Source organism: Mesoplodon bidens (genome assembly GCF_964165515.1).
Source record: "Mesoplodon bidens genome assembly, chromosome: 18".
Taxonomy (NCBI): domain Eukaryota; kingdom Metazoa; phylum Chordata; class Mammalia; order Artiodactyla; family Ziphiidae; genus Mesoplodon; species Mesoplodon bidens.
In genome coordinates, this window is record NC_138175.1 from 42,629,483 (window position 1) to 42,644,965 (window position 15,483).

General features: G+C 37.6%; 1 protein-coding gene across 5 annotated transcripts in view; it reads left to right on the forward strand.

The window, feature by feature from the left end:
* Positions 1-15,483, forward strand: part of ZNF507 (zinc finger protein 507) — a 47,193-nt gene that overhangs the window by 15,664 nt on the left and 16,046 nt on the right. For 4 of the 5 annotated variants that reach the window (XM_081215259.1, XM_081215262.1, XM_081215260.1 and 1 more), the window contains one exon: positions 903-1,004. The exons of the other annotated variant lie outside the window; for it this stretch is intronic. In XM_081215259.1, coding sequence (XP_081071385.1) covers positions 903-1,004 — 102 coding nt within the window. The remainder of the gene's footprint in view (positions 1-902; positions 1,005-15,483) is intronic. 5 annotated transcript variants of the gene reach the window in all.

Below are 15,483 nucleotides of genomic sequence, written 5' to 3' on the forward strand. Positions count from 1 at the left end.
AATGACTTCTTAAATAAACGTTGCCCCTTGCGAATAAACTGCTTGTTGTTTAAGTATAGTAAAGATGCAGATATTTTTGCATAGTTTGTCCAGCTGTCACAGAGCAATTTGTTCTACTTGCAGCTGTGAGGGAACATCAAGCTTCCACTCAGAGTTAAACCAGTCACCATAACCAATAGTGAGTGCTAGGCAGTGGCATAAGCTCCTTTAACCCCTTAACAAAACTTGATTCGTGTTTTAACACTCTCCCCAGGTTTTACAGGTATGACACAGGTCCCTGTGGGAAAGTTACTGTATTAATATCCAAATGAAAACCTGACAGACTATGCCTTAAAATGCCATTGTTTGATCCCATAGTGTGGCTCTCTCTCTCTCTCTATATATATATGTATATGGTTTTAAATATTTAATACACACTTAATTCGCTAACCAGCAAACTTATATATAATCACTTTGCAGGCAGTGTATCTCTTTGCAAAAAGTTTTATAGCTCCATGGAAGCTGTTTGATGTTGTGTCATTGTCTCTATTTTTATTTCAAATATTTTTAAAACTGGGATTGCTAAGAAAGATTTTTTCCCCTGAGTATAATTAAGGCCATTAACCATTATTAACAATAGCTCAATGCCATACATTGTAGATGAAGCGTGCTAGGTAGTATTTAACATGTATCATTTATCATTTACACTAGGAAATATTTAGGAGAGCGTGATGGAAATGGAGGACACTAGTTCATCTGATATGAGGAGAAAGCCTTATCTTTATATTTCAGGTGTCTGTTCTTAAATTTAATGACATACCATGTAATCCAGGCAAGAATATGATAACATTCTCTGGGTCTAGAACTAGACTGTTCGTTGAAATTCACTGAGAAATATTTATTGAGCAAATATTATGTTCCAGGGGCTGTGTTAGACTCTTAGACTGTGGTCACAATAAAAAGGTATCATCCCATCCTGATGGTGGCCCAGATTTCACAGAGGACAAAAAGAAAAAAGAAAAAAGGTATCATCCCTGCCATCTTGAAGCTTTAGACAATGAACAAGTAAACTCTCAAATATACAATTATGATAGATTTATGAAAGAGGTTAATGATTGATTCTGGTTCTGTAGAAGAGGGTTTCACATCCACCTGAATAGATTAGTCTTAAGCTAAAAGACTCATTTCGATAGCTTTTGCTATTTTAGGGATTATGTTTTCTCATGTCCTTAAAATATTCACACTCATAGGATTGGTTGCAAGTTGTCCTAGGGACTTCCTTCCAGTGGGCAACATCCTGTGAGAATCTTCTTCCTGTTACATCAGAGAAGTCTCAGTATGTTATTTTCCAAATTTATTCACACTGTCTCACTGGGTTTGGCCTGAGTGCCTTAGAAAAAATGTTGTCATACCAACCCCTCCATGTAATTATTACCTTTCACGTAAGACTTATTTTCCAACTTTCGAATCTTGTGACTCTTCTTTTAACCTTCTTTAAGTACCTTAAGTACTTATCCTTCTTTGTCTTCGTGGGATTTGCCGTCTACAGAGCATTATGGATTAACATGTTCTATTCCAGTATGTTTCTGGGACTTTCTCTTCATTGTCACATACTGTTTGCCTTAAGCTTAGTTAGCTAGGAAGCACAGCCTTCTTGATATCTAATTTAATCACAGTCATTTTTCTGGCTTATTTCATTTGTGCTTCACTCAGTTCTGCTGCTTAGTACACTTATGGTCAGAGTTGAGACTTGTTTTCTCAGGGTGCCTACCCTGCATTTCTGATTCCCTACTTTTTATAAAGAAACATGCTCACAAGTAGCAGTGATAAATTTCTTATAGAGTGAGAGTGCTTCGCTACACCACATGTAGTCTTTGCATGAGGGCAGAACAGGTTGATTGTGTGTGTTTAATGTGCCTGTTATGTGCCTGTTTCTGCAGTATTGATAACTATTCTTTTCTCTTGCCTTTGCTTTTATGTTGCCATACTGGTCCTTCCCTGAGACCATTCGTGTGATCTGGGCAGTATAGCTTCATGTATCAGAGCCCTGGCTCTGGGAGCACATAGTCCTGGGACTGAATCTGAGCTCTCTGACTTATGGCATTTGTGCCCTTGGGCAAACTGTCTCACTTCTCTATGCTTGGCCTTGTCATTTCTAAAATGAGGATAATTAGGACACCTGCTTTACAGGACTGTTGTAAGGACTAAATTAAACACCATATGTAAGATCCTGGCACATAATAAGCACCCCATAAATGATAGCTGTCTAATAGTTATTGGGCCCAGTTTTTATCCTTACCCCTTCTCACTGATTCATTGTCTAACCATACACACAAAAAAACGTTGACCTCTCATCATTTGGGAAACAGAGTAATTCTGTTCGTGGACAGGAAGCTTATTAGTTTTTTTTGTTTTTTTTTTTAACAAGAGAGATGCTGTACCCAGGCAGAAATACTGTCACAGCTGAGGTCCCCATTCTGTGTTGACTGCCTTGGAGGCGACTCAGCGTCTTGGGGAGCACTCGTGCTCTAGTCTCAGGCCTGGACCACACACCACCTCTGCCCGACCGGGTGACCCTGGGGATGTTATCCTAAGCTAACCCTCCTTTCCCATATGAACCTGGTGAGATTACTGCCCAGCTCATAGATTTTGGGGAGGATTGAATGAGATTATATGTATTAAGCACCGAGCATGTTACTTGGAGCATTGAAGGGCCTGGTTCCTTTCTTCTGCTCATGAAGTCATGAGGTCATCTCAGAAACCCTGTCCTCATTGCAGAAGGAAGAGAACTGTTTTTCGTTCCCATGTTAGGACAGGGAAAGATGAAAAAAGCATCATCCCATCCCAGTCCTACCAAATGCAGCAGACTTTGTTTTTCAGTGCTTTATTAAGAAACATTCTGAGTAAACCACATACCAGTTATTGTTATACTTGATATTTATAACACTGACCCCAAAAGTTACTAAAGGGTCCATTCAGAATGTTCAAGTATTGGATTGTCTTCGGTTTAGTTTAATATTGCAGTACCAGAGTTCCCCCGGCTTTCCTTCCCCCAATACCACCTTTGTGAATGACTGGCTAGAGACGGAAGATGGGACAACAAAACGTTTTCCTCAGGTTCCCAAGTTTCCTCCTGACTATGTGGCATTGAACCCATTTTCCCTTAGAAACATAATTGTATTGGTACTTAGGTACCAAAACTACATGGCAAAGCGGAGGGTAGGAGGGACAACATGACAGAGGGAAGTACATGGTCTTTGGACTGAAGTACTCAGCACACTACCTGGCACATAGTAGGTACTCAGTAAATGACTGGTAATTATCTGTATACCTCAGTTTTTTTAATCTATAAAATGGCTCTGGTTCTATAAGTTTATTATATTTTGAAAATAAATATGTAGTAATATTCTTCCTTAAGTAGAAGAACTACCCAGATATGTATGTTGATTTTTTAATACAAATCCTATTTTAATACCCAGTCCAGAAATACCCAATATTTCCTTAAATGTTTCAAAAGTATCCTTTTAGAGTTATTTTGTTTATATTAGGAGGTCTAAACATTGCATTTGATTGATAAGTCTCTGTCTCTCTTTAAAATTTTGAAATAGACTTTATAACTTACGGCAGTATATGTCATGAAAATTGCGTAAGTTAAAGGCATACAGCTTGATGAATGGTCACAAACTAAACCCATCCTTGTAACTCCTCAGACCAAGAAATAAACCATTGCCAGTTCCTCAGCAGCACCCTCTTCTTGGCCCTTCCACTCACTAACTTCCCCCTATTCCCCACCAGGTAATAATCACCATCTTGACTTCTAACATCATAAATTAGTTTTGCCTGTTTGTGAACTTAATATAAATGAAACCATACAGTACATGTTCTTTTATGTCTACCTTCTTTATTTTATGAATTTATTTTATTTTTGGCTACATTGGGTCTTCATTGATGCGTGCAGGCTCTCTCTAGTTGTGATGAGCAGGGGCTACTCATTGCGGTGGCTTCTCTCGTGGCAGAGCATGGGCTCTAGGCAAGTGGGCTTCAGTAGTTGCAGCTCATGGGCTTCAGTAGTTGCGGCATGTGGGCTCAGTAGTTGTAGCGCATGGGCTTAGTTGCTCCGTGACATGTGGGATCTTCCCAGACCAGGGATTGAACCCGTGTCCCCTGCATTGGCAGGTGGATTCTTAACCACTGCTCTACCAGGCAAGTCCCTATTTCTAGCTTCTTTCACTCAACATCATCGTGTGTAATTCAGTGTAGAACTAATGCATTCCTTTTTATTACTGTATAGTATTCCATTGTGAGCTTGTACCACAATTTATTTTTTTATTGTACTACTGATGGATATTTGGATTATTGCCAGATGTTCCCCCATTGTGAATAACACCATTTGGAATATTCTTTTACATATGTTTTGGTGCATATATGAAATGGTTCCTTTTCCATTGGTTTATACCTAGGAGTGTAATATGTGGGTAATAGGGTGTGCTATGTTCAGGTTTGGTGGATATTGTCAACAGTTATCCAAAATGGTTATACCAGTTTACAGTGGTTGTACCAGTTCATACCCTCATCAACACTTTGTATTATCAGTCTTGAATTTTGATCATTCTGGTAGGTGTGTATGTTGTTGTGGTTCTCATTTGCATTTCCTGATGATTTAAGAGGTTGAGCATCTTTTCATTTGTTAACTGCACATTTCTTTATTGGGTGGTCTGCCTTTTACTGACTGATTTGCAGCAGTTCTTGATGTGTTCTGAATACAAGTTTTTTTGTCTATTATGTATATTGCACATATCTTCTAAACTGTGGCTTGCCTTTCTATTCTCAGTGGTGTCTTTTGAAGAACAGAGATTTCTAGTTTTAATGTAATCAAATTTATTAATCTTTTTCTTTGTAGTTAGGGCTTCTATGTCTTTATACTCTGAAGTTGATGCTGATTTTTCTAAATAGCCTTGTGAGTAAGGTAGATGATGAAGGGAGGGGTAAAAATGTGTGCTTATAAAATAATGACCCTGATTTTCAGGGATTCACATCAACTGGGTCAAAAAACCTGAGTGCTTATGTGTTAATAAATGATCCTGATTTTCTAATATGACACAAAAAGTAAAAGAAAAATCTTAAAAAAAAAAAAAATCCAGGGACTTCCCTGGTGGCCCAGTGGTTAAGACTTTGCCTTCCAGTGCAGGGGCTGCGGGTTCGAACCCTGGTCGGGGAACTAAGATCCCACATGCCTCGCAGCCAAAAAAACCAAAACATAAAACAGAAGCAATATTGTAACAGATTCAATAAAGACTTTGAAAAATGGTCCACATCAAAAGAAAAAAAAATCCAGAAAGGTTTTAAGCAATGGAAATGACATTTGGAATGACAGTGTTGCCTCCTGTGTGTGGTCAGTCATTGTAAAAAGTCTGGTGTTTATATAAATACAAATATATTACAAACAGTAATAATAATAGCTAACATTTTTTTAGAACATTTTTCATGGACCAGGCAATGTGCTAAGTACTCAATATGTCAGCTCACCTAATCCTCATGATAGCCCAGTACTTAGGAATATTACTACCCCAGTGTTGTAGATATGGAAACAGAGGCTGGAAGGACTGAACAATTTTCCATGGTCTCAGAAGTGGCAGAGCCAGGGCTTGAACCCTTGCTCCTGTCAGCTATGCCGTTCTGCCTGTATCTGCTTGGCCAGAGAAAACTCTTCGTGAGCCGTACTGCTGCTGCATGCCAAACCACCTCCAACTTAGTGGTGTGAAACTCTTTTATTTTGCTCAGGGATTCTGTGGGTCAGGAATTCAGAAAGGGCACTATAGGGGTGGCTTGTGTCTGCTCTGTGAGGTCTGGGGCTCGGGAGGGAAGGCTTGAAGGCTGGAGCTGAGACGGCTGGGGTTGCAGGCATCTGAAGGCTCCCTCACCAGTCTGGGGGTTGATGCTGGCTGGCGGCTGGGGCCTCAGCTGGAACACGTACATGATTTCTCCACGTGGACTTTCCAGGTGTGCTAGTTCCAAAAGTGAATGCTTAGGTAAGAAGTAGGCAAAAGCTGTATTACCTTTTATGACCTACCCTTGGAAGTCACATACCATCACTTCCACCATACTTGCAGACTTCTTAAATCTCTTTTCATCTGAAGGCATGTTGAATCGTTAGTCAATTGTGTTGGCTTGGGGAAAATCTCAAGTCTTTGAAAAACTTCAGTTTGTTTTAAGGAAAACAGTTTAGCTCATAGTTTAATTTGGAGGGAAAATATATGTTTTGTTTGGAAGGAATGAACTAAAGGAGTTTGTTTTTCTCAGTGGCATAAAGAGTTCTTGGGTTCATCACAAAATTTGAAGTGGCTACTTCTCTGGGCCTTAGTTATTTATTCCTTTAAAGCCATAGAAAACTAATTGAATGTGGTAAGACAAACCCTACTGCAAAATTTCTACTGCAGTCTTTTCACGTATGTTCAAGTCACACCTCGAATATTGCAGGACATCCACGTTCTGCTTTCCTCTGCCTAACCTCTCAAGACAGTTGTTCCTAATTGAATCAGACCTGGAGTAATGTCCAAGTAAGGCCCCAGGCCAAGGAAATTGGGTAGTTTAACCACATCCTTATCTCTGTGGGGTTCTGGGACTAAAGTAACTGACCCTTTGTCGATGGGAGAAAGCCTGTAGAAAAATTCAGTCCGTTTTTTAGCCAGATTGAGAAACCTTGGGTTTTCCGATGTCAGATGTTTTCCACACCACCAAGCAACTCAATTCTCAGCAGATATTAGCTGAGTGTTCTGCAAATTTAATTCAATGCTGACACTTTTCTACCTGGAGATAGTATCAGATCCCACCAGTGAAGGGCTCAGTCCCACAAGACTGCCGTTACTTCAGATGCCAATCACAAGTCTAGGTTGTTACCTGTGCTTCTGACTGACTGACTATCAATCAGGTTTTAAATCCACTGTAAGTGAGGTTCTCGTGACTCCCTCCTCAGGTGTGACTAATTTGCTAGAGAGGATATTATAAAGGATACAGGTGTACAGCTGGATGAAGACGTACAGAGGGCAAACTCTGGAGAGGTGGAACTTCCATGCCCTCTCTGGACATGCCACTCTGCCAGCCCTTCCATGTGTTCACCAACCCGGAAGCTCTCTGAACCATCCTTTAGGTTTTTATGGAGAGTTCATTACATAAGCACCATTGATTAAATCATTGGCCTTGATGGTTGAACTCAATCTCCAGTCTGTCCTCTGGACTGAAAGTTCCTACCCTCTAATCACATGGTTGGTTCCTCTGGCAGTCAGCCCCAGTCCTTAGTTTACCTAGGAGCTTTCCAAAAGTCACCTCATTAACATAACAAAAGACTTTACTGCTCTCATCACTTAGGCCATTCCATGGGTTATAGGAGCCCTGTGCCAAGCACTGGGACTAAGACCAAATACATATTATTATAAATCACAATATCACAGGTGTCTGCATTGACTTTCTGTTCTTTTTCTGACTCAACAAAACATGTGATCATGGAATTTACACCTTCATGAACGAATATAGATAATAAAAAAGTAAACTATAATTTCAGAAAATAAGTGCAGCAAAGTGAATAAAACAAGATAGTAGTATAATAGTGGTTTGTTCTAATTTTTTTTAACTAAGAGTATTTGGTTTGCTCCATGGAATTGTATAGGAAAAGTGGAGAAGGAATGAAAATGAGAAAATAATATTTTAGCTAACGGAAATATATTCTTAAAAAGGGAGTAAAAATATATTTTAAGCCACCTTTACATAACTTCGAAGTTGAGGTTCTCTTATAGTATCCCTTCTCTAATCAGTTAAAAATCACTTTAGTAAATGCTTATTCTTATCAGATTGTTCCTACTTTTTCTTTCATACTTAGATCTTTTAATGAATATTCACCATTATAAGTGTCCCTTCAGAATAACCTCTGTACCAGGCTAAGGTAGGTACTCATAGAATTAGGACTTGGTTGTTCAGCACACTGCTCTTGCTTTATCTCTCCTTTACTCTCCTTAAAAAAAATTTTTAAGGACTTCATATTAAGGGATATTGATTAACAGCAAATTTTACAGAAATAAGTCTTTGTCCAGTAGAATGAGAGAGAGAAACTTGGAAAGTAAAAAGCTTCATCTATATGCATTGTTTACTTAGGAAAGCTAATGAAAGTGGTAGATTCTAGGTTAGCTCATAGATTACATTGAATTGTTAGAGCATTTCTGACCATGCATAATATTTCACTGTAAATTTTAGCTTTTCTCAAACTCTAAGGTGTACTTGTCCTCCACACACTATTCTGAAAATAATTTGAGTGTTTACTTCTGGAATATGTGATTCACTACTTCTATAAATATCCATTATTTATTTATTTATTTTTATTTTTGGACATGCCACACAGCTTGCGGGATCTTAGTTCCCCAACCAGGATTGAACCCGTGCCCCCTGCAGTGGAAAGTGCGGAGTCCTAACCACTAGACCACCAGGGAATTCCCTCCATTATTAATTTAAATGTGCTTATTTCATCATACCTGGTGTCTCCCTAATGTAGTAAACGCTGACAGGTCAAAAGCCTTAAAAATGGCAATGACCCACAGTTCAGGAACATTCTTACCTCTCGGAAAGTAAGAGGGGCAATCAATATGGGGCACACAGGGAGTTTCAAAGGTATACTGGTAATACTCTATATCTTAACTATGAATGTTCATTTTTTTCTTTATTATTCTTAAAGATTATGGGGGTGGGGGGGATGGACTTTATCCTACAGAATAATCAGCAATCCATATAAATATAGAAATATTTGTTACAGGATTGTTTATAATATTTAAAAGATCAAAAACCTTCTCTGTACTAATAGTAGAATGATTAAGTGATGACACTTTTATAGGGTGGAACATTAAACCCCATTGAAAATGTATAACTTTTAACTTGAGAAAGTACTATGGAACATTGTCAAAAATAGGATTAAAAATCTGTAGTATGCTTCCACTTTTGCTTCAGATCTGTGTATGTACCTTAAAAAGACTGGGAAATTATGCAAGTGATTCTTCAGAATCTGTACTTAACTTGCCTGTATATTGCATTTTTGTATAAGGGATATAGATTATATAGTCAGGGAAATGTTTAAATAAAGACCCCATTTGCTGACCAGTTGAGTTAGGACAGAAATTGGCTTAGCAATTTTAACTAAACATCCAAAAGCAGGGGCTCCCATTTTAGACAATATACCAAACTAGATAAAGTGAACAACTCTCCCAATGACAATAACTAAAATGCTAGGTAAATATTTAAAACAACGTTTATATATATAGTTCATCTATCAGGGAAAACTGAGAAACTACAGAGGTAAAAATCAAAGTAAAGCAGGTGGCCTATGAGGTAAATGAGCTATACCTATTAACATGAATGAATCTCAGAAACATTGAGCTAAGACAAAGAAACAAGTCACACAAGAATACATAAAGTGTGATTCTATTTATATGCTCAAAAATATGTGAATAAACTATGTTAGGGATACATATAGGTAAAACTAAGAAAAAGTAAACAAATCATATAATACAAAATTCAGAGAAGTGATGCCTCTTTTGAGGAGGAACAGGTATGAGATCTTGGAGGAACCCACAAAGAGCTCTTAAGATAGAGGTAATGTTCTCCCTTAAGCAAGTATTATGAACCCAGTGTTTATCATTTTTTTAAATTGCATATACACCTTATACCACTCTTCTACATGTTTCACCAAAAATCATTTTTTCAATCATATATGTAAAGTATTACAAATTCTGTGGGAGAAATGCTGATAAGGAAATGAAGTTAAGTATGTGGATTTTGTGGGTAGTTCAGTTTCTTGTTTGAGGTTTTGATTGGGTAATACATATGTGCACAGATGAACTCTAGAATCAGCTTGTCATAGTTTCCTCTTAAAATAATTCTGTTGCTGTTTGTATTGGGATCATGTTAAGCTTCTAGATTAATTTAGAAAGAATTAACAACTTTATACAAACAAGGTATGGGCCTTTCCATTTTTTCAGGTCATCTATTCTGTCCCTTTAAAGTTTTTTTCATTTATATTATTGTGTACATTTCTTGTTTTACCTGTGTGTATATCCATACACACATATATGTATGTATTAAGTACACAGATAGTCCTCGGTTTGTGCAATAGCATGGGACTTTAAAAATGACCGTGCAAGCTAGAACCATGCAAAGCCATCTTAATTTATGGTGAAAAATACAATTGTTCGATTACCTTTAAACATGTTTCTTAAAACATTAAAAACTCTTTTCTGTCAGTTATATAGGGAAATGAAAAATACTAAAAGTAATATTAACCTAGTACACTGTAACTTAAAACTTAGAAATATTAAGAATTAAAGTGTTTTATTTCTTGTAAGAAACTTCTCAAGAGTAGTTTGCGCGGTGCTTGCCTTCTCATCGTAGGCCTTACAGCACGGGGTGAGCAGCCTTTCTGTGCGTTGGCCAGTTGTCGTACTCCTTTCTAAGTATGGATCAACTTTCAAAGACATTTTATCCTTTGCTCTTGAAATATCATGAAACATCTCCGAGAGTTTCTGTAATATGAAATTTTTCACTGGCATAACCTCCCTGGGGAACAACTTAACTTATTTATGTCATTACATCTTCATGGAGATCCTCTGGCTGCATATCCCGAGTTTCTTCAGTGGTGGCAGTGTCAGCATTCCTGTGCTCAGCTATTTGTTCTCTAACTCCATTTACATTTGAGTCTAATTTTACTTCCAGTGTTACCACTTTTCTGTTTCTTGCTCTATGTACTTCCATTTTGTTGGCCAGTTCTCTCTTTTGGATTATCCATTTTTGTAAAATGTTACATGGGTTTATCACTGGGATACAAGGAGGCAACGTAACTACATACTTTGCTGTCTGTGAGTGAATTAATAGAAGTGAGTGACTAATCACTGACAGACTTTGAAAGAAACGACATAATTAGTCACTGATCATAAAGCACCTTTGTTTTCATAGTGGACCAAAGAGTTCCCGGTGAACTTTGTACTCTACAGTTACTCACAGTTATTGTACTATGAAATTTGAACAGTGTTGTTAGGAGACTCATTTAACTAAGCCATAGTAACCAAAATCCATGCATATCAGAACCATACACAGCAAGGACTGCCCACATACACACAAGCACACACATACACACATACTTATTGCTAGGCTTATTCCTATGTATATTTTTTTCCATTGCTCTTATAACTTGGATCTTTTTCTTCCTTTCCTAGCTTTCAGTATTGTTATGTGGGAAAGCTGTTGATCTATATAGGATGTTCGCTTTCCACGCTTATTGAATTATCTTATTACTTGTAAAAGTTTTTAATTCCTGTTGGATTGCCAGGTATATAATTGTATTATCTGCAAATAATTTTCTCAACCTTTCCTTTATGATATTTGTACCTCTTCTTTTATTACCTAATTGTACTGACTAGTAGCTCCACAACACTAAGTAATAGTGGGGATAGTGACCATCCTTATTCTTGGGCTCAATGGGAATGATTCTGGTGTTTCCTCAGTAAACTTTATACTAGTTTTGGGGTTGAAAGAGAGATATTTTTGAAGATAGATAGATAGATAGATATTTGTAGAATTATTCACCTACTGTATTTTGGTGAGAAATTTTATTGAGTGTTAACTGGGTTTAAGTATTGTCAGCCTGATCCAAGTGCCTCCTAAAATGTGGCAGGAAACACAGCTGTACCCAGGAAGTATATTTGCAAAAAAAAATAGAAGTGAAAAAAACTAACCCTGAATCTAATGAAACCTCTACATCAGTAGTTCTCACCAGGTGAGACATTTGGCAGTGTCTGGAGACATATTGGTTGTCACAACAGGGAGAGAAGGTGCTAGTAGCCAGTGATGCTGCTAAAAACATCCTACAATGCCCAGAGCAGCCCCCACAATAAAGAATTATCTAGCCCAATGTCAAGTGCTAACGTTTAGAACCCTTTTCTAGATCTCACTACCAGTTTACAGAAAAATGGGGGGAATACAGGAACATAACACTAACGGAAAATAATCAGTGCAGTTCATAATATGAGAAATTCTAGAAGGCAGATGATCTGGTTTCTTCAACATATGAATGGCATGAGGGGGATGGGGGAAAGGAAGAAGAATTATTACAGATTAAAAGAGACTTAAGATATATGCCAACCAAATGCAATATAGTACTACACCATTTTATATGAGGGACTTGAGCATCTCAGATTTTGGTATCTGTGGGAGGTCTTGGAACCAGTTACCTGCAGATACCCAGGGACAGCTGTATAGATCTTGTTTGGATCCTCATTCAAATAACACATTTCTGCAAAAATCAGGGAAATTTAAGTTGGGGGAATACATGAAACAAGACTGGCAGAATGTCGATAATTATTGGAGCAGGGTGGTGGAGATTCATTATTCTTTCCTACTTTAGTTTTTTGTTTAAAGATTTCCATAATAAAACGTTTTGTTAAGATGGATACTGAATTTCTTTAGATTAACTTTCAGTGACAACAGTGAAAATATGACTTTTCTCTTCTGATCCTTTCAAATAGTGAATTATAATAATACTTTTCCTAATATTAAATTCTCTGTATTCCTAAAATAACTGTCCCTTCTTCATGGTATTATTATTGTTTTAATGTACTGGAAGATTCTGTTTGCCAGCATTTTATATCTGCATTGATAGTCATAGTGAGATTGGTGTGTAGTTTTCTTTTTTCTGTTGCCCTTGCCAAATTTTAGTATCAGTGTTATTCTCACTTCATAAAAAGACTTTGAAAGCCTCTTTTAACTCTCTGGAACTTTTAAAGGTTCAAGCTAATTTAAATACAAAGAAGCTGGCTACTCTATTGACTTCAGCCACTGGAATGGTAGGCCTTCAGAAAAACAATTGGTTATCTCATTTCTTCTTCTTCTCTGTTTCCTAAAAGAATGAACATATACTGGTGCAAACATCACAGCTTATGGGCTGTGTTCTCAATTACTTTTTTTTTTTTTTTTGGCCACACCACGCAGCATGCAGGATCTTAGTTCCCTGACCAGGGATCAAACCCTGCAGTGGAAGTGCGGAGTCTTAACCACTGGACTGCCAGGGAAGTCCCAGCTGTCAGTTCTTTTTAATAGGCTATTTTTTAGAGGCAATTTAGGTTCATTGCAGTATTGAGCAGAAGTACAAAGATTTCCTACATACTCTCTGCCCCACACATCCATAGCCTCCCCCATTATCAACATTCCCCACTAGAGTAGGCCATTTATTAGAATTGATGAGCCAATATTGACACATCATTATCATCCTAAGTCTGTAGTTTATATTAGGGTTCACTCTTGGTGCTGTACACTATATGCATTTGAACAAATTTATAATGACATGCATCCACCATTACAGTACTATAGTATCATGCAGAGTAGTTTCACTGCCCTAAAAATCCCCTGAATCCCACCTATTCATTCCCCCTCAGTGGCCCAAACCCTGGTGACCACTGATCTTTTACTGATTCCATGGATGTGTAGAGTCACACCTTCAACTTTGTCCTTCTCCTTCAATATTGTGTTGGCTATTCTGAATCTTTTGCCTATCCGTATAAACTTTAGAATCAGTTTGTCAGTATTCACAAAATAACTTGCTGGGATTTTTATTGGAATCATATTGAATCTATAGATCAAGTTGGGAAGAACTGACATCTTGACAATATTAAGTCTTCCTATCCATGAATATAGAATCTCTCCACATTTATAGTTCTTTGATTTATCAGGGTTTTGTAGTTTTCCTCATATAGACGTTGTACATATTTTATTAGTTTTATACCCAAGTACTTCGTTTTCAGGACTGCTAATGTAAATGGTATTATGTTTTAATTTCAAATACCACTTGTTCACGGCTGGAATATAGGAAAGCAGTTGACTTCTGTATATTAACCTTGTGTCCTGCAGCCTTGCTATAATCGCTTATTAGTTCCAGGAGTGTTTTGGTGTATTCTTTCAGATTTTCTGCATAGACAATCATATCATCTGTGAACAAAAAAAAGTATATATATATGTTCAGCTGAGACTTCAGTTATGATGTTGAAAAGGAATGGTGTGGGAGGACATCTGTGCTTCGTTCCTAAACTTACCAGGAAAGCTTCTGGTTTCTTATCAAGTATGATGTTACCTATAGATTTACTGTAGATATTCTTTGTCCATTTGAGGAAATTCCCTTCTGTTCCTAGTTTGCTGAGAGTTTCTGTCATGAACGAGTGTTGGATTTTCTCAAATGCTTTTTCTGCTTCTGTTGATGTGTTTAGTATGTTTTTTCTTTACTTGTTAATGTGATGATTATGTTGATAGATTTTCAAATGTTGAACCAGCATACCTGGGATAAATTACACTTGGTTATGGTATATAATTCTTTTTATGAATTGTTGGATTCAATTTACTGATATTTCGTTAAGGATTTTGCATCTATGCTCATGAAAGCTATTGGGCTATAGGTTTTTCTTTTTTTTCTTGTAATGTCTTTGTGTGGTTTTGGTATTAGAGTAATGCTGGCCTCATAGAATGAGTTAGGAAGTATTCCCTCTGCTCCTATATTCTGAAAGAAATTGTAGAGAATTGGTATAATTTCTTCCTAAATGTCTGGTAGAATTCACCAGTGAACCCATCTGGACCTGGAACTTCCTGTTTTGGACCTGATTCAATTTCTTTAATAGATACAGCCCTCTTCAGATTGTTTTTTCTTGTGTGGGTTTTGGCAGATTGTGTCTTTCAAGGAATTGGTCCATTTCGTGTAGGTTATCAAATTTGTGGGCGCAGACTTGTTCATATTATTCCTTGATTATCCTTTTAGTGTCTATTGGGTTTATAGTGATGTCCCCACTTTCATTTCTGGTACTAGTAATTTTTGTCCCTCTTTTTTTTCTGCGGTACATGGGCCCCTCACTGTTGTGGCCTCTCCTGTTGCGGAGCACAGGCTCCGGATGCACAGGCTCAGCAGCCATGGCTCACGGGCCCAGCCCCTCCGTTGCATGTGAGATCTTCCCGGACTGGGGCATGAACCCGAGTCTCCTGCATCGGCAGGAGGACTCTCAACCACTGCGCAACCAGGGAAGCCCTGTCCCTCTTTTTTCTTAAGTATCCTGTTTACTTTCTGGCTTATTGATTTTATTGTTCTTTTCAAAGAACCAGATTTTGATTTTGTTGATATTCTCTATTGATTTCCTGATTTCAATTTCATTGATTTCTGCTCTAATTTTTATTATTTCTTTTCTTCTACTGACTTTGGATTTAATTTGCTCTTTTTTTCTAGTTTACTAAGGTGGAGACTTAGATGATTGATTTTAGATCTTCCTTCTTTTCTAATACATGCATTTAATGCTATAAATTTCTCTCCAAGCACTGCTTTTGCTACATACCACACATTTTGATAAGTTGTATTTTCATTCGTTTAAAATATTGTAGGGCTTCCCTGGTGGCACAGTGGTTGGGAGTCCGCCTGCCGATGCAGTGGACATGGGTTTGTGCCCC